Genomic DNA, 27,922 nt, shown 5'->3' on the forward strand with positions numbered 1-27,922 from the left:
TACCTTTTGATTCATTTTGTTTTTCGTAATTTTGCTCACCATTAGTAAACAGTTAAATAATTAAAGACTGAGTTCACATTGTTTTCAAAGCTAAACTGAAATAATGACACTGCCTCCAGTAAATAGAATGTTATTAGTATTAACAATAAGTAAATAACTAACAGGGGAAATATATCAATACTTATTAGGCATATTATCCATAATTCAAATGTTTGATGTTTGGTTTTACTTTTTTACTCAGTACACATATAACAAACATTTATTAATGTCAAGTTATTTTATTCATCTTTTCATTGTTATCATTTTAGTTTATGTTGATGAGATTTTTTGTTCTTAAGAAATATGGGTACTTAATAGCTGTAATACCACTGAGTTTATAGTTGCAAGTTTTATTTTGCTTAGGCTTTTGCAGATTCTAGGGATATAGTAGGGATAGATCTAGGTCGACTCAATTTTTTTAATTGAGGAGAAGTATTTATTATAGAAAGGAATGAATACATAAGGGGATCTAGATAGTACCCCTTGCTACCTTGTCAGTCAGGCCTAGTCTTCTGGCTTGAGCATCTCTTGATGTGGCATTGAAGTTACATTGGGGCCAAATGACAGGGACCACAAAAATGCATTTACCATTTCAATAGAAGCATTTCACCTCATAATTTTAAACTAAGGTTCTCAAAGCCTTCCACTAATCCACGTTACTATTAACCGTGAATCAGCATGTTTTAAAATGATCCTTGGGTACCTGAAGTTGTTCTAGGTCAAACCTTCCTTCATAAATGGTTTTAGATTTTAATTTGCTGTATATAACATAGCCTATGTGAGTTATATTTTTGAGGTCATATTCATGTTTGAATCATTGATCAGAATCCTTTACTGAAGATTAACTGATCTCAACTCTTCTCTTTTTGTCACAAAATTGTATATTTTGTTCTACATAGCATAGATTAGCACATTTTATTTGTGATGTCACTGCCTGAATATCCAGTGGTACTAAAACCTGATATAACCAGGATTCAGTTTTCTCCCATCCAGACTTGCTGCTGCTTTAGTGTCCTCTATTTTGGTTATGGCAGCACCCGCCTCCTAGCCTAGAAACTTCTTTTACCACTTGCAGACCCTTGTACTCCACATCCAGAACTTGCCTAATCCTGTCAGTTTCACCTCTAAAATATCTCTTCCATTCATCTGTTTCCATTCCTAGTGCCTCATTCCTAGTTCAGGCCTTTATTATCTTTTTCTTGTAGTATGGTGCTAGCCTCTTAAATTGTCTCCTTATCAACAATCTCTTTCCCTTCCAGTCCACTTTAGATCTTCTGAATAATTACTCAGCCCCTGCTTAAGAACTTTGAAACAGTTCCTCATCGCTTACAGACTAAAGCTATAGTTTCTTTTTTGGCTTTTGAGGTCTTCTCAGGTATAGCTCCAACTGCCTTTAAAAATTTTCTTCTGTATCCCTGTAATCTTTTACTTACAGTACTGTTTAACTATTGATTGTTCCCTGGATCCTCCTGAGAGTTCCTGCCTCAGTGGCCTTTATTTCTCCTGCTAAAACTCCTTACCCCGTCTCTACATATTCAAATATTACCTGTCTTTCAGGACCTGCACAAATGTTAAAACTTATCCTCATATCCTCATTACTTAGAAATAATCTCTCCTCCTTGTTGGTTGCTGTTGTACTTCATCTTTACTTCTCTTCTGGCATTTGCCTATTAGTACTATAGTAATTTATATAGATGCCTAGAAGATGTTCTAGACCATAAACTTATTGAGAGAGTGGGGTCTATGACTCATTTTGGTACACTACTGCTCCAGTACACAATAGGTACTGAGTAAATATTTCCTTAGTGAATGAATATCAGTAAGAATGTTAATTACTACGGAATGTTTTTGGATCAGGTAACATGTATTCAGCACACTTCTCAAATAAATTTTTATTATTTCCTTGTATGTGCAAAGCATGAAAGGGTGAGGACAGTACAAACATGACTGTATCAAGACCTTCTCAGGAGTTTAGTCTGAGAGAAGAAATAATGACATGTACACAAACAATTTTACTATCCGATAGACGAGAGAGAATGTGAACATGGCAATGTGAGAAGTACAGACTAAATGCTATTCAGGGTTAGAAGAGGTTCTGAGTGGGGGAATAAGGACAAGCTTCAGAGAGGTGCCATTTGAGCTGGACTTTGAAGGATGAGTAGAATTTAAATAGAGATTTGAGAGATGAGGGTAACCTAATGAAGTGTTGGATATAACATTTCTGAGGTGAGAAAGCACTTGAATTATCCCAGAAAGAGTGTGTAGTTCTGTCTGGCTCAAAAATAGATAAGCTGAATTAGGGTAGTATGAAGTAAGACTAGGAAGATATGGGTTGGAGCCTGATCGAGGAAGGCCCTAATATCAGGCTAGGGAGTTTGTTTGTTTTTAAGTGCTAAAAGTTTGTGAGCAATAGAATGAAGTTTTTTTTTTCCCAAATGAAATTATTTTTCTCCATTAAAGAAGCCACCATTGATTATTATTACTTCATCCATAGCATGGACACATATGTATGTTTTTAATTGAAGTATAGTTGATTTACAACGTTGTGTTAATTTCTGCTGTACAGCAAAGTGATTCAGTTATATTTATTTATACACACACACACACACACACACACACACATTCTTTTTAAAAATATTCTTTTCCGTTATGGTTTCTCATAGGATATTGAATATAGTTCCCTGTGTTATATAGTAGGACCTTGTTGTTTATCCATTCTATATATAATAGCTTACATCTGCTAACCTCAACCTCCCACTCCATCCCTCCGCCAACCCCCTCCCCCTTGGCAACCACCAGTCTGTCCCCTATGTCTGTGATTCTGTTTTTGTTTCATAGATAGGTTCATTTGCGTCATACTTTAGATTCTACATATAAGTGATATCATATGGTATTTGTCTTTCTCTTTCTGACTTGCTTCACTTGGTATGATAATCTCTAGTTGCATCTATGTTGCTGCAAATGGCATTATTTCATTCTTTTTTATGGCTGAGTAGTATTCTATTTTATATACGTACCACATCTTTATCCATTCATCTGTTGATGGACATTTAGGTTGTTTCCACGTTTTGGCTGTTGTGAATAGTGTTGCTATGAATGTAAGGGTGAACGTATCTTTGTGAATTATGGTTTTGTCTGGATATGTTCCCAGGAGTGGGATTGCTGGATCATATGGTAACTCTATTATTAATTTTTTAAGGAAACTCCATACTGTTTTCCATAGTAGCTGCACCAACTTACATTCCCACCAACAGTATAAGAGTGTTCCCTTTCCTCCACACCCTCTCCAGCATTTGTTAGTTGTAGACTTTTTAATGATGGCCATTCTGACTGGTGGCACCTCATTGTAGTTTTGATTTGCATTTCTCTAATAATTAGTGATGTGGAGCCTCTTTTTTAAAAAAATTAATTAATTTTTGGCTGTGTTGGGTCTTCGTTGATGCGTTTGGGCTTTCTCTAGTTGTGGCAAGCGGGGGCTACTTTTCATTGTGGTATGTGGGCTTCTCATTGTGGTGGCTTCTCTTGTTGCAGAGCATGAGCTCTAGGCATGTGGGCTTCAGTAGTTGTGGCATGTGGGCTTCAGTAGTTGTGGCATGCAGGCTCAGTAGTTGTGGCTCACGGGCTCTAGAATGCAGGCTCAGTAGTTGTGGCGCACAGGTTTAGTTGCTCCGCAGCACGTGGGATCTTCCCGGACCAGGGCTTGAACCCGTGTCCCCTGCATTGGAGGATTCTTAACCACTGTGCCAACAGGGAAGGTGGAGCCTCTTTTCATGTGCCTATTGGCCATCTGTATTAGCATGGACACAATATTGAAGATGTGTTCTGAAGGTGGTTCTGACCTAGTATAACACTTGTTTGTATTTTACCTATACATTCCCCTAGTGCCTCTACTGCTTCAGTAACTCTAATAAGATTTGAAACTTTAAGCCAGTAGGAATATAGTCTGTGATAGCCTACTCAATTCTTTCTCTGATCATGAGGCCTGCTATCTGGACCATATTGTCATGGTTTTGCCAAAGTATTTTCAGGAGTAGAAGATTTAAACTGTATGTTTACTTTATAGATATATTCAGTGGTAGATACAGAAAGATAGAGTATATCAAATATGAATATGGTTAAAAGGGATATGTTGGAGACATTTGAAAAATTATTATTTTGTATGTGAGCTGAAGAGTAGAGTTGCATTTTTAGTCAATGAGTTAGGGTTTTTAAATGCTTCATTTCTTATTATGGTCGGGAATCTGGCTTTACACTATTTGTTAGTCACAACTGTTTCAGAGTGCATACCGTCTCTAAATTTTAATTTGGTGTGAGAAACCTAGAAAATCCATACAATTAAAGGTGTTAGAGTAAATATAAATTTGCAGTAATAGTATAACCTAACATTTAAAAAGTAAATAAAAACCAGTGTTTTGGACTTCACACAAAGAAGCATTACATCATCAGTGAGGTTGGTGTTTTTCATTGTGATTGATTTCATATCTAGAACAGTATTTTAATTATGTCATTTGAATACTAGAATTTAATACAGAAATAGAGAATTTAAATAAAGTCACCAAAAAGATGACTTATATTGAGGAATTGCTTTAAAAGGAAAGGAGAAAAGGAGCTAAATATATTCATCTTAGCAGAGAGACAGTTGAGACATAAGTTTATAAATATTTGGAACTTGTAAACACCAAGGGAGGAAAGATGTATTTTAATTTTACAGCAGGATATAGCTAAGAGTAAGAAGATGAAATACAGGATGACTTATTTTTATGGGATTACTATTCTGGTAGGTTGGAAGAATGCCAAGATATAGTTTATCTCTTTTTCAAAATTATGAGCTTCTTGGGCTTCTCTGGTGGTGCAGTGGTTAAGAATCCGCCTGCCAATGCTGGGGACACGGGTTAGAGCCCTGGTCCGGGAAGAGCCCACATGCCTCGGAGCAACTAAGCCAGTGCGCCACAACTACTGAGCCTGAACTCTAGAGCCCGTGAGCCACAACTACTGAGCCCGCGTTCCACGACTACTGAAGCCCGCATGCCTAGAGCCCGTGCTCTGCAACAAGAGAAGCCACCACAATGAGAAGCCCACCCACTGTAACAAAGAGTAGCCCCCGCTCGCCTCAACTAGAGAAAACCCGTGCACAGCAACAAAGACCCAACACAGCCAAAAATAAACAATTAATTAATTAATTAATTTAAAAATAAAGATACTACATGTGGGGGCAATTTGTTATTAATAGACACGTAAAATATACATAGCCAACATGTCATAAACAGCCTACAGCGCTGTTGAAAATCCAGTAAAAATTCTGCCTGAACCAACGGTGTGTCATAAGGAAGAAAAAAAAAATCGCCAAACCAAAACTATGTAGTTTTGCCAGTTAATATGCCAAAATCACCCAGAGTCATTTATTACACATTTCTCTGGAGCTAGAATGTCTGTTGCTTCATTTTATTTAATCAGCAAGTCCCAAGTCTAAACAACATTTATCATCTCACAGATTCTATGGGTCAGGAATCCAGGTGTGGCTTACTTGGATTCTCTGTTTCAGAGTCTCTTTGAAAGGTTGCAGTCAACTCAAGTCTTGATTGGGAAGAGTCCACTTCTAGTTCACTCACGTGGTTATTTGCAGGATTCATTTCCTCACAGGCTGATGGGTGGAGGCCTCCTTGTTTCCTTGTTACGTTGGCCTCTCCATAGAGCGTCTCAAAACATGGCAGTTTTCTTTACCAGAGTGGCAAACTTGAGGGCGAGAGAGAGAGAATGTGTGTTAGCAAGATGGAAGTCACAGTCTTCTGTAAGTTAATCATGGAAGTGACGCCTCATTACTTTTGCCGTATTCTGTTCATTAGAAGTCACTAGGTATAGCCTACACTCAAGAGGAGTAGTTACGTAAGAGTGTGTATACTGGGGATGGGCATGATTGGAAACCGTGTCTGAAGCTGCGTACCATAGAGTCTGAGAGGCTTTTAAATGAGGTTTGGATCCTGTTATTGTCCTTTTAATTTAGTTATAATATAGTATAGAAAATGCAGGAAGCTCCCTCCTTTCATATATAATTTTTTCCATGTATAAAAATTGCTTGTGTAGTAAGAGTTTCGGAATAGTTCTAGAGAGTGAAAAAACATTATAATGTACCAATTATTCCTTCCCTTTTACGTTCTTCAGTGATTTATTCCCAGAATTTGGTATATGTTCCTTACTTTTCCCCTCCTCTTCTCTTCCCTCCCTCCTTTCCCACCCTGCATTGAACCACAAGTTTAATCCACTTAAATCTGGAGGGTGTGTTCAATTGAGATCCAGGATTTTTCACTTTGAACATACCTAGAGGTTCTTTCTTTGTTATGCAGTCTGAGGCATATGCTTATCACTAATATTAGTACTTTTTTATTTCTATTTTTCTTTTCACACATTTGTGTAAAGCAAAAGTAAAAATGCAAAGGAAACTTTAAATGATAGCAAAACCTTTGTTTTCCAAGTTTGGTAATGCTGCTGAGTTGTAACAGCTAGCTGACAAGCAGTGAAAGGACAGCATGAAATATAGTCCTTTAGCCAAAAAGAGCATTTGAAGACTTTTTAGGAACAGCACAGTATGAAAATCCAATATATGAAGTCAAAGATGGCCCTCTGTTTTCTACTCAGCTGGAAAAAAAGTGCTGTGCTGTTCTTCTTTGTGAAAGTTTGATTAAAATAAATGCTTGGTTGTTGGAGAATTGTCTAGAAATCTCTCTTTGCCTCACAGCTTCTCTTCATAACTTGTATGATAAGGAGATGCATCAAGTCTTTAATTTTGTCTATGCTAAACAGGGCCTGATAAGGCAAATGTTTATAATTCAAAGAAACCCTTAAAATCTTACTGTAGCCATCATGGCAGCATTTTGCAAGCATTTTCATAATGTTTTAGAGTTTTAGCTTTGCTTAGTTCTTATGATATGGGAGCTTTGAGATCCTAGATTTTTAAAAAAATTATTTCTGGACTTCTCTGGTGGTGCAGTGGTTAAGAATCCGCCTGCCAATGCAGGGGACACGGGTTCGAGCCCTGGTCCGGGAAGATCCCACATGCCACGGAGCAACTAAGCCCGTGCGCCACAACTACTGAGCCTGCACTCTAGAGCCTGCGAGCTACAACTACTGAGCCCACGGGCCACAGCTACTGAAGCCCACGCACCTAGAGCCTGTGCTCCACAACAAGAGAAGCCACTGCAATGAGAAGCCCGCGCACCGCAACGAAGAGTAGCCCCTGCGCGCCACAACTAGAGAAAGCCCACGTGCAGCAACAAAAACCCAACACAGCCAAAAACAAATAAAAAAAAAAATTTCCAAGATAGTTAATCTTGCTACTTAAGCCTCAGTTTACTCATTTGTAAAATGGCAATAATGATAGGTGCTTTATATTGTTGTTGATTCCATTGTCTTAGCTCCAGAGTTCCTGAATTCCTCCTGATTTCCTTTCTGTAGAAGCTTCTGTCCATTCTTCTGAATATCATCAGCAGTGCAGCGATGCCCTTTCTTTTAACCACTTGCTTCCCCAGAATTCCTGTAGCCTGATAGTCCTCCTAGCCACTTATGCTTTACAGAGTAGAGCCCTACTGTAAATATGTGAAACATGCTTCTTGGTGTTTAAAAAAAAAAAAGTAGGCCATGTTTCATCTAGTTTATATTTAAATATTGCTAAATATTTTATATTTTAAAAAGTTTAAAAAACTGGCTTAAATAGATCAAAGTTAGTGTTTCACTTAACTTTTCATTCTAACAATTCCATGCTAATCAAATGACTATTATTTTTCATTTGATTTATTGACGTTTCACTTGACAAATTGTGACAGAAAGCAGCATTTATTTTAATATGATTTAGTCACCCTAATTTCTTTCAGAATGCAGAGCTAACAATGAAAATGTTAAGTATGGCCTGGTTATCTTCTAACCTTCAATTTTAGGTGATTTTGGACAATTACAGGTCTTGTCATGCTGAAGAATCACACTAGGGCTTTTGCTGGTGACCTTTGGTTCCTAACTAGTTCCTTAGAGCTGGTCCTCCACAGTCTGTGGCTCAGCTGCTTGTGATGGCAGCCTGAAGGCCTTTGATGGTAGTCATGTCATCTGTGTACAGATGCTTCTACTGCTTCTATACAAGGCCTTGTAAAGATAGGTATGGTAACGTTTCTTACAATGCTCTGGATACTGTGACACACATCTTACAAATGTAAGAAGGTATTATTGAGGTGTTTTCTAGATACGGGGCTGTGATTCTTTCTGGCATGTCAGCTTTTCCATCATCCATACCATAGCCCAGTAACTGGAGCTTGCAGCAGAGTCCTGCACATCTGCTGGTTTGAGTTAGAGCATAGTGCTCTACCATCTGTTTGACAGGCAGGTGATACACACTAAGAATCACACTTCTAAGAGGGCCAGCTTCAAAGGGGACGTGGTTTGACTCACAGTGGCTTATGAGGCCTCTGAAGGTTCAGCTCGGCGACAGGGCTCTTTTGATGATCCTGACTTTAGTATAGTTCTGTTAGCCTGTACTGACAAACACATTTCTTGAAGGCTATTTGCCAAGTTAACTTCATAGTCCCTAAAAGGGTATATAGTCAAGAAATACTCCACAGTGACAGCAATGGCAGAAACTGGTTAGGAGTGAAGGCTTACAGAAGGAGCCCCAGTACTTTGAGGCCTATGTTTAGAACTGAAGAATCAATTCAGACATACTATTTTATTAAATTAATTTTATTGAAGTAGAATTTATGTACAATAAAATATACCCATTTTAATTACAAATTGATGAATTAGGACAAATGTGTATGCTACCACAGGCATTCTATTTGACCAACACCGTAGGATGATTCAAGATCCCTTACTGAGAATGATGGTGTCTTCGTCAAGAGGGGACCTTGCATTTAAGGACTGATGATTCATTTCACTGGGAGATTATTTATGATGGTTATTTTGTGTGATCATATTTTCAACTAAGCACACATCTGGGTAGAAGTCTTCTGTTGGTGAGGACTATAAGTCAATTAAGTATTGTTTATTTGCCAAGTGTGCTTTTGTTCTCATAACCCTGGCCTGGGGTGCATCTCTGAGAGACTTAGGTTCTAAGCCTGGGTCTGCCACTGTGAACAGTGGACTTAGTTGAGGTTATAGGTTTTTTGTGTTTCTTCATGAGTAAAATGAGAGGGCTGTTTGATAACTTCTACCTCTGGCATTCTTAATTTCTCATGATAATAAGAATGAATTATTTGATTTGAATGTGACTGTCACAAATGTAAATGGAAAACTACTTTCTACCAGTGTTGCTTCTCTGCAGATGGATTGTACTAGTTAATGAACAGGATAGCATCTGTGAATACCTTTGTAGCCTTGTTTCCTGGCCTTGCTGTCAGTGTGGAATATATCTTGATTATACTGTTGGTGACCTTGAAGTTTGTTAGGTAAATTGCCTTCTAGATACATGTGTTTGTCTTGCATAAAGCTTTTTATAAAGGCTGCTTTTTATTGGTTCTTGTTAGAGAAAAGAAAACCTTATCTCTGCTGTTCAGGCCTGTAACCACTCCTAAAAGGCAAAGACAAAGAAGTGCATTGTTAACTGTTGTGCAGAGCTGGGCTGGCAGCTGTTTACCATGAATACCGAGGTTTAATTAACATAAGTACCCGTTACAGATACTTCTAGACCATTTTAAGGTAAAATGAAATTAATCACAGCCTTTAGTATTATAGACTGCTCATTTTAAGACAGCCTACATCTAGTTATTGATACATAATTTCTAACTGGAAAGGAATTTTCGCTGCGAAAGAGCACTTTAAATAGTGGTTAGGTTCTCTGAATACAAAGGCCTATTTAACCCACAGTACACCTAAAGTATGACACTAATAGAACTATGGAACCTAATGTCCATTTTTCTGGATTTCTGTGGGGGAAGTACTGGTTTTTAGACCTAGAATGTTTGCTTTATAAACATATTTCGTCCTTCTAAGGTGTTCCAGACAGTATGCTGGGCACTGGAAATACAGGGATAGGTAAAATACAGTCCCTTTCCTAATGAATGCGTGGTGGGGAAGAGCCACATAAATTGATAATCAAAATAGTAAGGTTCAAAAGAGAAACTGTAAAGTATGTTCAGGGATTAGCTATGCATAAGGTACTGAGAGTACAGAAGCATACCTAACCAGTTGGGATGGGGCTCTCTTGGAGGACTGAGCTGAATCTGAAAGGATGAGTAGAAATTTATAAGAATGACTTGGGGGACGTGGGTGGGGAGAACATTCCAGGCAGAGGGGACAGCATGAATAAGGGAATGGGGTAAGAAACTGTGAGCGCTTTGATATTACTGGGGCAAAGCAAAAAGGTAGTGAAAGAAGAGGAAGAAGAAAGAAGTAGGGACCAGATTACAGTGGATCTTAATTGTCACGTTTAGAAGCGTGGGTTTTTCCTGTGGTCAGTCAGAGCTGAGCTGGTCAGGTTTTTGCTTGAGAAACACTACTGAGACAGGGATGTGGAGAATTGGTTTGAGGATGCAGGGATAGCAGCTTTCTCAGGCTGTTGTAATGAGCTGGTTGAGAAATGATGAAGGCCTGAATCAGGTCAGAGGTAATCAAGATGGGGGGGGAGATAGCAGATAAATCTTTAGGAGGTAAGATAATCAGGCCTGAGGATTGGTTAGATTTTAGGAATAAAGGACAGGTGTTCAGACTTCTGCTTTTGTTGATTGAGTGACTGAGAAGGGAATACTATCAGAAAGAGAGACAGTGAAGATTCAGTTTGAACAAGTTGAATTTGAGATGATTGTGGAGATAGCCAGCATACAGTTGACATATCTCTAGATATATAGAAGCTTAGAGACCTAGAGGTATAGATTTTGGAGTCATTGGCATATGAGTGATTGTTGAAACCCTGGACTGAATTAAAATTAGGTCTTTAAAAAATCTATATTCAGAAGTGAGCTTGGCATATTTCATGGTAAGTGCTCACTCTGGTTTCTTAACAATTTCTTTCAAAATTGAGAACTTGCCTACCAAATGACGATGAATACTGAGCATTGGCAATTTTCATTCATTCATTTAATTGTTCATTCATTCAACAAATCTGTTTTTTTAATTGACATCTGCTGATTGTTTTATTTAATTTTTCACTTTAAAAACAAGACCAGAATCAAAACCTCTGAACTTATACTTTTCAACCTGAAAGAATCAAAGAATATAGTTATAATTCTAAAGTAGCATCAATAAAGCAAGTGTTATTCTTATGAGTATTAATGGACTATACTGAAAGAAGGTAAAATATAATACTCTTATTTTGTACTTACTTTGAAATGCTGCCACTGAACAGATGTTTATTCTGAAAGATGCTACTATGAAGTTTGCAGACTCAAATACTGATAATCGTTATGTAAAAGTAAATTTATGGAATAACTAGAAAACAGGCTGAATTGGAACCTGTGGATGGTTTTATGATATTAATTAGCAACATTTTTAAAGATATAGAAAGCTATTGTTTTAATATAAATTAGAAGTTTTAAAACCATCTCCCTTTAGTGCTTTCAATTATCACATAAACCAAAGACCCAAATAATTTCAAATGATCACATATACTATTTAGGCAAAAATTCTCATGTGTCAGTACTTTTAATGTTGTGCACATCAAATTATAGTAAAAAATGACTATAAAGATGCAGCCCCTCTATTTCCATGAACAGCACACTGCATTACAGTAAACCGAGCTTATATTCAACCATCAAATGTGGTTCTCCCATTATTTCATTTTGTGACGGGTCATTAAGAATATCTTCAAGTCCAATAGTCTCATCATTACCCCTCAAGATATCCAATGAAAGGTTTGAGCTGCGAAGAAATGGAAGACACTGAACCTGCTGCACTGCCTTGAATTCCATTTGTAGTTTTAGTGGAGCAAATAGACCCTGGATGTTTCTCAGTGTGGAAAAGTTCATTTTATCTTGGTTGAGCTGGAAATTTTTTTCTGTTAATTCAACAGGATGACTGGGCAAAAGTTCATTTTTCACACAAGAAAAATCTTTTCGAAGAAGATCATGACTTTCAAAAGGTCCACTTGCTGAAAGTTCAGTAACTGGAATACTGTCCTTTAGCTGAGATCCAAGTCCTCTGGCATTCACCTTCAACTCGCTCTGTGAACCCATTCAACAAATATTTATTAAACGCTGTATGCCTGGATTTCAGCAGATACATAAAGTGGTGATAGAAATATCTTCCCTGCCCTTTAGGAGGTTGCAGTCACAATAATCAGATTCTCTATATTTTTAAATCCTTTACTGTCAATGAAATTATTTTAAGAGGTAAAATTATGATAGACTGATGCTACTAGCAAATGACTATTGTGCTTAAGAAAAAAAGCATGTCTCTCACTCTTAGTTCTTTGTCCTGTTTGTTACAATACAGAATCTTATTTGTTCAAGGTGAACAATGGAGAACAGTGTAAAGAAAGGAACATAAACTGAAAATTTTCTCCTGGGAATGTACTTCTGTATGAAATGTGACGAGAGTCATGCCACTTCTGTATTTAAAGAAAAGAATAGTTGTAGCCATTAATATTAGGCTAGCACTGTTCATTGTTCAGAAACTAGTCCAGTTGATGTCTGATTGGTTTTTTCCTATTATTCAGGATTGTAGACAGTTGTGTTTGTTTTTCTGTCTTCTTTACTGGTGCTGATGAGAGTCATCTTGTGGGTTTCATATTTTTGTTCCAAATGTCCTGGTGTAGGAAGTGTAAAGCAAATGTAGTAGGATAATTGTATATCTTTAGGCTGTTCTATTTATGATGTGCCAATTAACTGAAATAAATTTAACCCTGTAGAAAAAATTGATTCTATAAAAGGAAAAAGCAAATCTAGAATACATGCAAAACATCATGAATGTACATTCAAGAATTAACTAAATTCTGCTAAAATATAGATATTTCAAGAATAATTTCTGAGTAACCATACTGTTTATCACATTAATTCCCTAACTTTTGCCTTTAAAATACAATTTAACTAAAACGAACCCTGCAGCCTTGATTGTTCTGTCCAATTTTATTGCTGATAACTTGAATATGAGACATCCAACTCCTGCCATTTCTACTGTTTCTATGGTAACTAAAGTGTGCAAACCCAGCAGTATCACTTTCTTTCACAGCTGGCATTTTGTGTTCACAGTAAGAAGAGGGGTTTTAGTAAAGCATAGTCTGTGTTAACTGGGATGTAACTAGGTCAGAACAATTTTGGTATCCTTTTTTCATTCTTTTAGGTTTGTACGTGTGTGTGTGGGTGTGTGTGCATGAGCTGCAGTTTCCTTTGTTTTTTAATAGCATATACCTTCACTTAATTAATCACTGTCAAAGTTAGTCTTTTGAAAATTCAGCATAATATCTGTAAACACAACTCAGTGTGGAATCTTGAGGGTTATATGGAGTTGTTCAGAGACTTGCCCCTAGCCCTGTAGGTCCTTGAGTATTTCCCTTAAGAAGAAGAAAATCGATGTGAAAATGCTTTGAAAAGTTAAATGCATTTTATTTTATTTTCCATTATGATTTATTACAGGATATTGAATATAGTTCCCTAAGTTAAATGCATTTTCATGGTGATCATGTTATTTATTTTGCTGTTATTGTTGTTATTTTGAAACATCAAGTATCTTATGACCATAACATATTCACTCGTCCTGAAGGGGACAGATAAATCCCAGTTAAGAGGTGTGCATTAAAAAATGATTCCCGGGCTTCCCTGGTGGCGCAGTGGTTGAGAGTCCGCCTGCCGATGCAGGGGACACGGGTTCATGCCCTGGTCAGGGAAGATCCCACGTGCCGCGGAGCGGCTCGGCCCGTGAGCCATGGCCGCTGAGCCTGCGTGTCCGGAGCCTGTGCTCCGCAACGGGAGAGGCCACAACAGTGAGAGGCCCGCGTACCGCAAAAAAAAAAAAAAAAAAAGATTCCCTCTGTGATTCAAGATTTTTACTTGACTACAGGAACCCTTCTCTATGGATACTGCCCAAGCTCTAGGTTCCTTTCTCAGACTGTACAAAAGAGCTCACAGTCGCTGCTCCCCTAAACCATGTCACCACTTCTGGCCTCATCTTAGGCCTCACTCTTAGAGCTTCCATGGGCTTCAAGTAGATCACGTCAAAGGTATTCTCTACTGTTTTCAGAACTAGCTAGATCCTCTTTTCTCTCTCTCTCTCTCTCTCCTCATTCCATTGTGGTTGTGCTCATATTCATATTCTCTGTTTCCATATGGTGTGACTGCAGGAACTTCTAATAAGAGCTAACAGTGATCCAAGATGAACTTCCTGCTTTTCTCCCATTCAGCAGCTCATAATCTATTTTCATTTCTTATACGAAGCAATTTTTGTTCCCTTATATCATGCTTTGTGTTTTTATCTTATATATTTATTTTAAAAGGATTTAATTCCTAAATCCAAAATTTAGGAATTGCGAACAGTGTAACAAATGGTACATAAAATGGTTTATTTGATGATTTTACAATTTAAAAAATTGTTATATCCCAGAGATTCCCATTCTCACTAAGGCCTTGAAAAATGTACTCTAAATCTGCCTTTACCTTTTTTCCACTTATTTGGGTCTCATTTATTGTGTCTAGCTTCTGTAAATGCACAGAAATTATTTTTTCTGTGTCACCAGTGACCTTCTAATTGTCCCAAAGTTGCCTCTTCTCAGCTTTCATTCTGTTGCACCTGAAGGCTACCTCTTCCTTTTTAAACTCTTAGCTTCTAGAACCCTATGCTGACCGTTTTCTTACCTTGGATGCTCTTTCACTAGTTCTTTCACTGGCTCTTGTTCTTCTACCCTTTATTCCTCTCAGCATTATTTTTTTCTTATATTTTAAAAATACCATTTATCTACTTGTAAACAATACCAAAATATACAAAATCAAACATTATGGAAATATATAATGTAGTAGAAAATGGTAATCTCTCCAAACCCTGCTATCAGAGATTGGGCAGGATATATATAAAATAAATTATGCAATTTGTAAAAATTATGGGTAAGATGGATAATATAACAAAACGATGCTAATTCTAGTCATGAAAAACCTAGTCTTTCCGAGCCCCCACGTCATTCTCTCTGACCGGCACCCCTCCCTAACCTTTGCCCCACCCCTCCTCTGCTGCCCCTGGGCAAACTCCCCTCCTCTCACGTTGACTGCAACCGCACTGACCTCCTTGCTCTTCCTCCAGTGAGTCACCCTGCCAGCTCACCAAGGTTTTTCCTCACTGCTCCGAACACCATGATCTTGTTCTGCTGCAGATCTCGTGGCAGCCCTCATCAACTCTCAGAGCACAGGCTAGACAGTGCTCAAGAACCCATCCAGGGGCTTCCCTGGTAGCGCAGTGGTTGAGAGTCTGCCTGCCCATGCAGGGGACACGGGTTCGTGCCCCGGTCCGGGAATATCCCACATGCCGCGGAGCGGCTGGGACCGTGAGCCATGGCCGCTGAGCCTGCGCGTCCAGAGCCTGTGCTCCGCAGCGGAAGACACTACAATAGTGAGAGGCCCGCGTACCACACACACACACAAAAACAAAAACCCATCCAGTTCTGCTACCCAAATGACTTGTGCCAAAAGCAGAACCACTGAAAACAGCAAGCAAGCACTACCTAGGGTTTCCTTCTCTTTAGAATCATCAGTGCTTTACCACTCTGTTCTCCCCGATGCCCACTGTTCTCCGTAGCGTGTCTCTGCTTTACCTGTGCCTCAAGCCTTTCAAGTTGCTCTTCCCTTATTACTGCACTTTCTTCACGTCTTATCCCAGACGTTACCTTCTCAGAGAGGCATTATGTAAGTAATTTAAAATTATGCTTAAATGATGTTGGAAATAACACCCTGTCATCCCACTCCCAACAGTACCTATCCCCATTCCTTGCTTTATATATTATCTTACAAAGCATAACAGTCAAGAGCCTATCCCTTAACTCAATAACTGGAATATTACCAATAGCTTGCTTCTATTTATGTTTTTTCCCTCATCCTGTCCTCTTGTCTCCTCCCAAGAGGTAACAAATATCCTGAATTTTGAACCTATTATTCACTCCTTTTAAAAAATAGGTTTATCACGTTTGTATATATGCCTGAACAGAACATTTTTTAGCTTTGCTCGGTTTTAAGTTTTATGAAAATGGCATCCTGTGTATATAGTCTTCTAAAACTTGCTTTTTTTTCTCTCAACATAATGCTTCCAAGATCTGAACATTTTTTACTTTTGTCTGTAATTCAGTGATTTTCACTGCTGTTTTAAAATTCATTGTGTGACTCTACCACGATTAATTTCTCCATTTTCCTATTGGCTAGAAATTTGGGTTGCGTCCAGATTTTTTTTTTTTTATTACAAACTGTGCTGCTATGAACATTCTTTGGTGTTTCTAAAAATGGAATTACTGAGTCAAAGGGTATGCAATTGTTCAGTTTTGCAAGATGATGCCAAATTGTTTTCCAAAAAAGTTGTACCAATTTATTCTCCCACCAGCAATGTATTGGAGCTCCCCTGAGCTACTTCCTACTCAACTGTTCTTAATTTTTAACCAATTTACTAGGTGTAAAATGGTATCTCACTGTGATTTTAATTTGCATTTTCCCCATTATTGATGAGGTATAGCATCATCTTTTCATATGCTTAGTGGTTAAACATTTTCTTCTTTTTGTTAAATCCCTGTTTGGACGTTTTGTCCATTTTTCTGTTAGCTTGTTTTTCATATTGATTTGTAGGAGTTCTTTATTCTGGACGCTAAACCTTTGTTACTGATAAGTGTTGCAAATACTTCTGCCTGTCTGTGCTTTGTCTTTTTATTTTCCTTATCTTTGATGATTGGAAGTTATTTTAATAGACAAATTTATGTCTTTTCTCTTATGGTTATTCTTTGTATCTTGTTTAAGAAATTCTTCCTCACCTCAGAAAGATATTCTCCAGTTTTTTTTTCCTCCAAAGTTTTAAAGTTTTGCTTTTCACATTTAATTCCTTAATCCTCCTGAAATTGTTGTTTATATGATATGAGGTGAGGATTCATTTTACTTATTTTTTTCCCACTTAGATAACCTGTTGTGCCAGCACCACTTATTGATTAGTTCTTCCTTTCTCCACGGATCTGAAGTTCTCTCTCAGTATTTTGGTTCCATCTGGGTTCTCCATTCTCTCCCATTGATCAGTTTGTCTATCCCTGTACTAGAACCACACTGTTTAATCACTATAGCTTTAAAATAAATCTTGATATAATGTTTTGAGCCAGATTCCTCTCCTCATCCCCTACCCCTAACACTTTGTGAATATCTTGGCTATTCTTAGCTCTTTGCTCTTTCACATACATTTTAAAATCAGCTTTTCAAGTTCCACAAGGAAACTCTGATGGAATTTTGATTGAAATTGCATTGAATATACAGAGAAGTATTGGGAGAATTGATGTCTTTACTATATTGAGTCTTCTTATCTATTAACATGAGCTCTTAATTTATTTAGAACTTCTTAATATCATTTAAAACAAGGTTTCAAGGTGTTCTGTATAAAAATCTTGTAAATCTTTTGATATATTTATTCCTAGGCACCTTATACTTTTTTGTTGTTGTTGCTATAGAAATGCTGCCTTTGAAAAATTATATTTCCTAGCTTTTTTTTTTCTGATATACAGAAATACAGTTGACTTGTTCATATTGTTCAAGTAGCCAGACGTTCTAAACTCTCTTACTTTTGCTAATAATTTGCCTGTAAATACTTTGGGCTTTCTATGTAGATAATTATATTATCTGAAAATAACAATAGTTTTATTTTTGCCTTTCTAATATATATGTCTTTAATTATTGTTTTATAGTAATAGACTTATAGTACAGTGTTGATTTTAGAAGTGTTAATAGTGGGTATTCTTACATTATTCCTGATTTTAAAGGAAATGATTTCAATGTTTCTGTCTTAGTTTTTGATATATACCCATTATCAGGTTAAGGAAGTTTTTTCTAGTCTAACTTGCTGAGAGTTTTTATCATGACTGGGTGTTAAATTTTATGAGCCGCTTTTTCAGCCTCTATCAAGATAATTAAATCATCTTTCTTCTTTAATCTGTCACTGTGGTGATGGACTTATATAGATTTTCTTATATTAAGCCATCCTGGCATTCCTTTTTCTGGATTTGGCTTATTACTATTTTGTTTAATATTTTTGAGTGGAGTTGGCCTGAAGTTTTTCTTTCTTATCCTTTTTTGGTTTTTCTGTCAAGGTTATACTGCCTTTCTAGAATGTGTTGGGAGTATTCCCTCTTCTTCTATTCTCTGAAAATGTTTGAATAAAATTGAAACAATCTGTTCATTGAAAATTTGGAGAACTTGCCTCTGTGATCATCTGTTTTCTTGGTAGCAAGATTTTTCTTTTTAACATCTTTATTGGAGTATAATTGCTTTACAATGGTGTGTTAGTTTTTGCTTTAAACAAAGTGAATCAGCTATACATATACATACATCCCCATATCTCCTCCCTCTTGCATCTCCCTCCCATCCTCCCTATCCCACCTCTCTAGGTGGTCACAGAGCACCGAGCTGATCTCCCTGTGCTATGCGGCTGCTTCCCACTAGCTATCTGTTTTACATTTGGTAGTGTACATAAGTCCATACCACTCTCTCACTTCGTCCCAGCTTACCCTTTGGTAGCAAGATTTTTAAGTCCAGTTTTACTTTATTTACTACTTCTTGGTTTCTTCAGGTTTTCTAATTCATTTTGAGTCAATTTGTAGGTTACAAATTCCAGTTTCTTGAATTTGCCTATTTTGTATATATTTTTAAATTAATAGATACAGTTTTTTAATAGGGTTCTTTTATCTTTCTAACCTCCACTGAATCTATAGTTATGTTCCTTTTTTAAATTTGTAATATCATCTATTTGCACTTTCTCTCCTTTTGATGTAGTTGTCCTAAAGGCTTCATAAATCCTCTCTTGTTGATAAATTCCTGTCCTTTATACTTCTACTTTCTTTTGTTTTAGTCTGTTGAATTTTGTTTTGTTTTAACTTCTTAACTTAGGCACATAATTATTTTCAGCCTTTCTTCCTAACGTAAATATTTAAGGCTATACATTTCCCTTGTAAGTTCCACAGGTTTTGATAGGTCGTACTATCATTATTCCATTTCTGAGTATTTAAAATTTCTTCATACTTTCTCCTTTTACCTTTGAATAATTTAGAGGTATTTTTACATTTCCAAATATATGGAGTTTTAGATTTATACTTTTGTAATTGACTTTTTTGGGGGGGGGCTGCATTGGGTCTTCATTGCTGTGCGTGGGCTTTCTCTAGTTGCGACGAGTGTGGGCTTTTCATTGCGGTGGCTTCTCTTGTTGCGGAGCATGGGCTCTAGGCGTGTGAGCTTCAGTAGTTGCAACACGTGGGCTCAGTAGTTGGCGGCACATGGCTTCAGTAGTTGTAGAGTGCAGGCTCAGCAGTTGTGGCGCACAGACTTCGTTGCTCCACGGCAAGTGGGATCTTCTTAGGACCAGGGATCGAACCTGTGTCCCCTGCATTGGCAGGCTGATTCTTAACCACTGCACCACCAGGGAAGTCCCTGTAATTGACTTTTAACTTAATTTCATTGTGGTCAGAGAACATAGTCTGTTTGATAACAATTCCTTGAAATTTCTTGAGACCTGCTAGTACACTAACAACATTTGTAAATGTTCCATGTATGATTGAAAAAAAAAATGTGTACTCTCTAATTATTGGGTAAAAAGTTGTGTATATGCCTGTTAGATCAACTTTGTTAATTGTGTCCTTTGGATGGTCTATATCTTACTAATCTTTTGTCTGCTTGACATATCAATTATTGAGAAACGTTTGTTATCCTTGGTCTTTTCCCTCCCTGAAATTATATCAAATACATATATATTTCAAGTACATAATGAGTTTTAGGAGTGTTCTCTCTTCCTGGTGAATTGAATCTTGTATCATTACATGGTGACCATCTCTACTCCTAATAATGCTTTTGTCTTAAAAGCTATTTTGTCTGACATTACTATAGTTGATTCTTTTAGCAGTTTGCCTGCTCTTTTAATAGCCTTTTACTTTCAGCTTTTATGGTCCTTCCACTCAGCTGGATCTCTTGTAAATAGTATGTGAATGGATTAAAGTATGTTTTTAGCAGGAAAATGTATTGTTTTAGTCCTTAGGCCTAAGTTAGGAAGTTTTTCCTACAGAGAGGGTTTCCTTTTGCTTCTTCTGGTTTACTTTAGTCCCCATGGGAGTCTTGACTGATTGTCAGGGAACAGGCTCAGTTTCTTCACCTTGCTGGTGGTCCAGGGTTCAGTGTCCCCAGTGAAGTGTGTTACTGGCATCTGCTCCCAGGTCCATCCTGCCTTTCCTTCCTTCTCCAGCCCTTATTTGGGGGTGGGGCTGGGGTTGTTGTAGATATCCCTTATCTCAGTGGTCCCCCAGATGTTTTGGCACCAGGGACCAGTTTCATGGAAGACAGTTTTTCCATGAATTGGAGTGGGGAGGATGGTGCAGGCGGTAATGCGAGCGATGGGGATCGATGGGGAGCGGCAGATGAAGCTTCGCTCACTTGCCTGCCGCTCACCTCCTGCTGTGCGGCCGGACTGGTACTGGTTTGTGGCCCGGGGGTTGGGGACCCCTGCCTTATCTCTTGTGAGATCAAGGATCCTTCAAGGAATGTTTCTTAGGCAGCATATATATTGTTGTTCTGTAATGGCAGGGTCTGCTAGAGCACCTACTCAGCCATAATACCAGATGCGGAAATCTCTTTGTGTTCTCCTTATTTAATTTTTATCCACAGTACTTATCAATACTGATGTACTGTACATTTGTTATTTATTGCCCTTCTCTTCCCACTAGAATGTAAGCTCCATGAGGTCAAGGATCTTGCCTGGTTTTGTTTACTAGTGTATCTCTAGCATCTAAATCACTGCTAGATACTCAATCAGTATTTGTTGAATGAGTGACTATGGAGGGAAGTGAAGGTGGTGCAAAAAAGCAATGCTAAATCTTGAACTTTTCCCTTGAAATGCTCTTATGTGTTGCTCCATGACCATTGTCACAAGTTAGGGACCCCTTACTTTTCCCTTGACTATTGTAACCACTTCCAGCTGGTCTCTGTCTCTACTTTGTGGTCCACCTTTCCTTCTCAGTTCATCCTTCACAGTGCTACCAGAGTTTTTTCCTAATATAGATCTGATTATCTCACTGTCTTGTCTCGGCTTAGCCTATAGCATAAATTGTAGTTTCTTTAATGTGACGTTTAATTTCCAACATAGTTCCTAGCCTTAGGAATGCTCTACACTGAGCATTCTATGCTCTAGTCAAAATCAAAATACTTGTAGGCTCTCCCAGTATGTCATGTCCCTGGGTTTTCTTTGTGACCAGGCTCTTACTTTTAGGGTTCTCTAAACCTGAAAAGTCATTCTTCTGTTTATGCTTATCAAAATCTTAGGCACTCTTAAATTCATCTAAAGTCATCTCCTTCCTAAAGACTATCCTGATATTCACTGAGAAGAATCATCTGTTCCTGGCAATTTATTTTTCTGTTTTGGTACTTTCTGTAATCTGCCTTGTACTCTAAAAAGTAATCTGTCTGTCTTTCCCTACTAGATATTAAACTCCTTGAAGTCAAGGGCTTCATGTTTTATTTCTCTTTGTTTCCGGAAAGTCTGCAGGACAGTGTTTTATACATAATGGATCTTTGATAAATAGTTGTTAAACTTGAATTTTGAAGGTTTGGTTTTTTGTCTGATACATTTTTCTCTTTCTGCTACAGTAAACTAATCTTGTCTCATGTCTTCAATTATCACACTCCAGTGACAATAACTTTCAAATCTAAATATTTGGGTTTCCCTGGTGGCACAGTGGTTAAGAATCTGCCTGCCAATGCAGGAGACACAGGTTTGAGCCCTGGTCCAGGAAGATCCCACATGCTATGGAGCAACTAAGCCCATGCGCCACAACTACTGATCCTGCGCTCTGGAGCCCACGAGCCACAACTACTGGGCCTGTGTGCTGCAACTACTGAAGCCCATGCACCTAGAGCCCGTGCTGTGCAATAAGAGAAGCCACCACAATGAGAAGGCCGCGCACTGCAATGAAGAGTAGCCCCCGCACTGCAACTAGAGAATGCCCGCATGCAGCAGTAAAGACCCAGCGCAGCCAAAAATAAATAAATAAAATATAAATTTATTTTTTAAAAAAATCTAAATCTTCCTATTTCCACTCCCCTGGCTAGTACAACTAGGCCTCTCATATCACTCAAACTCAATGTGCCATCTCCTTCTCTTTGTTGTTCCCCCTCCCAAATCAGTACCTCTCATAAATTTTCTATCACAAGGGCACCATTCTTCCAGTCACATAAACTCAAAACCTTAATGAAATCTTTATCACCCTTTGTCTTAATCTTCTGCCTTCAACTAGTCACAAAGTCCTGTTAATTTCTCCTTTAAAATGTTCCTCAGCTCCATAACTCCCTCGTCATTTCAGCTGAGAAGTCCTTGGATGAAGCGCTTATCACCTTACACCCAGTTCTGATACCTCCCTCTTTCCTGTAATCTCACTGCCTGTAATGTGTACAAAGGTCCGATTACTTCACCTGGCAATTAAGACTCTGCAGGGTCTAGGTTCATTTTACCACCTCCAACATGAGTCCTCTGCCTTCTGTCAAGTCAGACTTATTACCCTCTCCTAAGCTTGCTTCGTGCATAGCCCTTACCTTTCTTTCTTTTTTTTTTTTTTTTGGTACGCGTGCCTCTCAGTGTTGCAGCCTCTCCCGTTGCGGAGCACAGGCTCTGGACGCGCAGGCCCAGCGGCCATGGCTCACGGGCCCAGCCACTCCGCGGCATGTGGGATCTTCCTGGACCGGACACGAACCCGTGTCCCCTGCATCGGCAGGCGGACTCTCAACCACTGTGCCACCAGGGAAGCCCAGCCCTTACCTTTCTTCTGCTCTTCCATTCTAGCTTCTGTTCATTTTTCAGGATCTGGATAATGGACATAGCCGCTGCCCCACCTCCAGTGAACATTTCCCTTAACAATGGAAGCTCTTGTTAATCAGTTCCTTCTTTGAACTTTTTTTTTCTTTAATGCTTATTGTTTTCATTGAAACTTTAAAAAGAGCTGGAAAATTGGAAGAGATCTTAAAAGTAATCTAGTTTAGCCTCTAACCCAAGATCTCAGTCCTCTCCATAACTCATAATTAGCATTACCTTCTAGAATTATACAAAACTTCTGATATTTCTTTCTACTTATGTAGTGAGCATCTGGAGGTTAGGAACTTGGTTTACTGTGCCTTTATTTTTCCTCTTAATTCTTTGTATGGTTAGTATGGTTCTTTCTCCCTAGAAGACACTAAAAATATATTCATTGATTAAATAAATGAATCATAAATTTTTCTCTCCAAAGAGTTTACAGAGGAGACTTACTTGCCCAAAAGTGTGTATCTTCACAGTTTCTCTGTTTCCAAATGTCTACAAAAAAGGATGACTTAAAAGACGCTGGATACATTTGCAGCCTACTCTTTTCTTTATATAGCTCTGTATTAGCCTTGGCTTTTATTTTCCTACATCTTGAGATTATATTTGGAATTTCTCACTTTTATATGAACTATGGCTGAAAATGTGTATGAATTTTAATGGAGTCTGCTGAATGTTGACCATGTTTTCCTATAGTAGTAGCTTAGAAATATTTAGCAAGGAATATTCCACTTGATTCATTTAAATGAAGGTAGTTATATTGTGGCTGGAAATTTTATGTAAAAATTTTCAACCACAAAAGCCCTTTATTGTGGGCAGCAATAGGACAGCTTATAATTTGTGCAGGTTTAAGAATTATTCTTACTCATTACTTTTGTGGGGTAAATAGAAATGACAGCTTTAATTCCTTTGTGATTTTTTGTATGATATGATTTTGAAAATAAGATGTTTCTATAGCAAGGATGTTTTTGGAAAGTTAGTGCTAACTTCAAGTATGTCAAATGCTTTAACTATATAGAGGGTACTTGATATTCAATTATAGTTTTGATGAAAATCCAAAAGTGATATTTTCATATTATAAGAACTTTTTTCCATTTTAGAGCATGTCAAAAGAATAAATATAGTAATTTGAATGCTCTATTTTTATTTCTAGAAACCAGCAAATATCCTAGTAATGGGAGAAGGTCCTGAGAGGGGGAGAGTCAAAATAGGTAGGTAATTACTTCTAAAATAATTTACTAAGAAACTGAAGTGACTGCAAAGATGGTTTCCCTTTTTAATACTCTTATTTAAGTAGTTAATTTAAAAATTAATTCCTCATAATATTTGTAGAAAAGATGTTGGGAAATGTAGATAGATAGTTTGTAAAATCCCTCAGATTTATTCCCAAAATAAGGTTCTATAATTCTAAGCTGAAGCAAGCAAAAAATTCATTCCCATACAATACCCCAAGTGTGTGTTTATGCTACTATTACTGTCCTGCACAGTCACCCTAAACATAATCTCTGAATCTTACTTTTGTCTCAGCTTTACCAAATGTTTCCCGGAATACATCCCTCTCACCCTGACCTAGTACATACAGATCTTCACAGATACCTCCCCCCGCCCTCCCCTCCCTCCACCACATGTCCTGTGCCAGGTACCAACATATCTTTTCCAAATGAATGTATATATTTATAGACTCTCTTGCTTGCCAGTCTTAGATTAAGGCACTGGCAGAAGTCTTGTCTCTGTATTAAAAATTTCTTTGCAACTTGAAAGTTCTGAAAGAAATTGCCATCATTTATACCTATGACATATTTGGGGAGAAAATGAGCTAAGAAATGCTTTGTTCTAATTTCTTATAATAGAACTTAACATTTATTGAATGTCCAATGCTTTTTAGAAAGATCTTAAAGTAAATTTTGTTTCAGCAACCTGCTTTCTTTGCTGTTAGAATATATCATGGTCGAAGTGGTGCGGAATTGTGCTAACTTGACATACTACAAATTCATTCTGTCCTGCTTCAACCAAGCATGCCCTGCTGCTTGGTTTTCTACTTCTTCAATTAATTCACTAGCCCAGTTCCTGAAGAAGCTGTTCTAAACCAACTTTTCTTTCGTTAAACCTCTACTCTGACTTTACTGAGATTGAGTCATAAAAAAATTCTGTTGTTGTTAGTTAAGAACCAGGTGGCTGCTTTCCTTCCCTTTCCACTTTCCTTCCTCCTCCCTCCCATCCCCTTTCTACCGCTCCTCACTTTTCTGTTTCACTCTCACACTTTTACTTGGAGGCATTTATTGAGTACCTAGTTTTTCTAGACCCTCGTGAAAGGGAAATAAAGGATGGTTCTTCTATGGGGGACACTAAGATAGATACTTTCAAACGTTATCTCATTTGCTTTACACAACCACCCTCTATGGTAGATACTGCAGATAAGGAAAGCTGGATTTAGAGAGACTGTAACTTACTCAGCCTTTCAAAGGAAGGACTTGAATTCCAAGTCTGGGGTCTCTTTCCTTCCAAACACTGCTGCCTAGTGATATCGGAGTTATCTGGTATGACCTCACTGACCACTTTTTGTCAGCACAGCTCTGCCTTTGAAACAGTCTCAGAGAAAGAGTGTCTCTTTCTCCTAAGTCCTATCTGATGTCCTTCCTAGCTTCTAAATATCTTCCTGCTGTACTTGAGCCCTTCTTATTACAGTATCTCCATTCTCTCCTTCTCAAGTTTCTCCTCTTCACCTTTAAACATTCATAATCCTCACCCCAATTTTTTTTAACATCTTTATTGGAGTATAATTGCTTCACATTGTTGTGTTAGTTTCTGCTGTATAACAAAGTGAATCAGCTATACGTGTACATATATCCCCATATCCCCTCCCTCTTGCATCCCCTCCTACCCTCCCTATCCCACCCCTCTAGGTGGTCACAAAGCACCGAGCTGATCTCCCTGTGCTATGCAGCTGCTTCCCACTAGCTATCTATTTTACATTTGGTAGTGTGTGTGTGTCAGTGCTACTCTCTCACTTCGTCCCAGCTTACCCTTCCGCCTCCCCGTCCTCAAGTCCATTCCCTATGTCTGCGTCTTTATTCCTGTCCTGCCCCTAGGTTCTTCAGAACCTTTTTTTTTTTAGATTCTCTGTATATATATATATATATATATATATATATATATATATATATGTTAGCATACAGTATTTGTTTTTCTGACTTACATCCCTCTATATGACAGTCTCTAGGTCCATCCACCTCACTACAAATAACTCAATTTCGTTTCTTTTTATGGCTGAGTAATATTCCATTGTATATATGTGCCACATCTTCTTTATCCATTCATCTGTCGATGGACACTTAGGTTGCTTCCATGTCCTGGCTATTGTAAATAGTGCTGCAGTGAACACTGGGGTTTATGTATCTTTTCGAATTATGGTTTTCTCCCGATATATGCCCAGGAGTGAGATTGCTGGGTCATACGGTAGTTGTATTTTTAGTTTTTTAAGGAACCTCCATACTGTTCTCCATAGTCCTCACCCCAGTTTAACATAAATTTTCTCATATCCATTTTGTTTTCTTTACAATTTGTTCAATTTTTCCCCTTGTTCCTCTACTTCTAAAATACATGATGTTTACGCATTGTTTTCACTTACCCTAATTTGTTATTATCTGATGTCTTAATTCTGCCCCTCTATTGAAACTGCTCTCTAAAAGGCCATCTATGATCTCTGTCTTACCAAATCTAATGGCCTGTGTTTAGTTGTTGTTTTCCTTTACTGTCTTGTTATTTGTTCTTCTGGCTAGTCTGGCCTTGTGACCGTCTTTTCCTTTGGTCTATATGACATCATGTAATTCTATTTTTCTATCTACTACTTTTGCTGTTACTTCTGTATTTTATTCATTTTTGCCTCTTTATTCCTATTACCTTTTTGTTTCAAGACAGCCTAGGTACTGGCTTGGGACATGGCCTCCCTCCACAATGACTTCTTTAGGGAATTGATACGTTGTGGCCTCAGAAGCTTGGGTTCTATGAAAATGATTCTAAGATCTGCATCTCAGATTCTGTTCTCTCACCCTAGATGAAATGTTTATCTCTATTTGGGTGTTCTGCTGGCAGCCTGTATTGCATTAATTCCAAACCAAATTCATCATCATCATCTTATACTTTCCCATGCTGTACCAGTCATCACATTTATGCCAGTCACCAAACTTAATGTCTTCTCCTTATTCTCCCAAATAGCCCTACTACTCCTCAACATAAATTCTGTATTCTAGCCAGGCCAGTTAATTGCCTTATTGTTAAGAGTTTTAGGATTATAATTCTATCCAAGATTAAAGATAAAATCAGGGTTAAAAGTAAGCAATAATTGGTATTAAAGGTCTAGTGAACGATTAATCTAGTTGATTAAATTGTTTTTAAATTTTGTTTTAATAGCACATTATTTTTTAAAAAAATCAGTAATGCTCTGATGTCTATGCTTCACACTTTATAACAGTTCTTTTTTGACTGAAAGGGAAAGAAAGCATAGTCAAATGGAAAACATGCTGTGCCCTTCCCTGTATCTGAGGCTTCCCCTCCCCAGCAACCTGAAGACTTCCAGGTCTTACCTAAAATGCTCATCGCCGCCTTTACTGTTCACAATGATCCATCCTTCAGAATCCAGCTCAAGTTCCACTTTCGATTTAGTCCACTCCTACAAATGTTTATCAGACATTGTTCCAGATAAAACTGTGAAGGAGACATAACCCCTTCCCTCAAGGGACTTCAAGTCTAGTAGAAACCAGCAGCAACTCTCCTTTAGTCTTACAGTACTTATCCTTTTTATTTTTATCTACTCCATGTATTTTGTCATCTCACCTTCATGTAAGCTCCTTGGCAGTAGACACTGCCTTCTGCTGCTTTTCTATCATTTGATACTGTCTAATTAGCACCCACACCAGAATTTTACTACCCCTGT

General features: G+C 37.9%; 2 protein-coding genes across 5 annotated transcripts in view; one reads left to right on the forward strand and one right to left on the reverse strand.

Moving 5' to 3' along the window:
- CDK19 (cyclin dependent kinase 19) overlaps window positions 1–27,922 on the forward strand; it is a 181,306-nt gene that overhangs the window by 133,010 nt on the left and 20,374 nt on the right. For all 4 annotated transcript variants that reach the window (XR_009543835.1, XM_060167875.1, XM_060167876.1 and 1 more), the window contains one exon: window positions 24,143–24,200. Coding sequence is in view for 3 of the 4 variants with exons in the window: in XM_060167875.1 (XP_060023858.1) it covers window positions 24,143–24,200 (58 nt within the window). In the remaining variant the exon portion in view is untranslated. The remainder of the gene's footprint in view (window positions 1–24,142; window positions 24,201–27,922) is intronic.
- LOC132530625 (proteasome maturation protein-like) lies at window positions 11,700–12,182 on the reverse strand. The gene has a single exon (XM_060167888.1). It carries the CDS (start codon window positions 12,180–12,182, stop codon window positions 11,733–11,735), a length of 450 nt encoding a protein of 149 aa, XP_060023871.1. The 3' UTR covers window positions 11,700–11,732.

Source organism: Lagenorhynchus albirostris, chromosome 12 (assembly GCF_949774975.1).
Source record: "Lagenorhynchus albirostris chromosome 12, mLagAlb1.1, whole genome shotgun sequence".
Lineage (NCBI taxonomy): Eukaryota > Metazoa > Chordata > Mammalia > Artiodactyla > Delphinidae > Lagenorhynchus > Lagenorhynchus albirostris.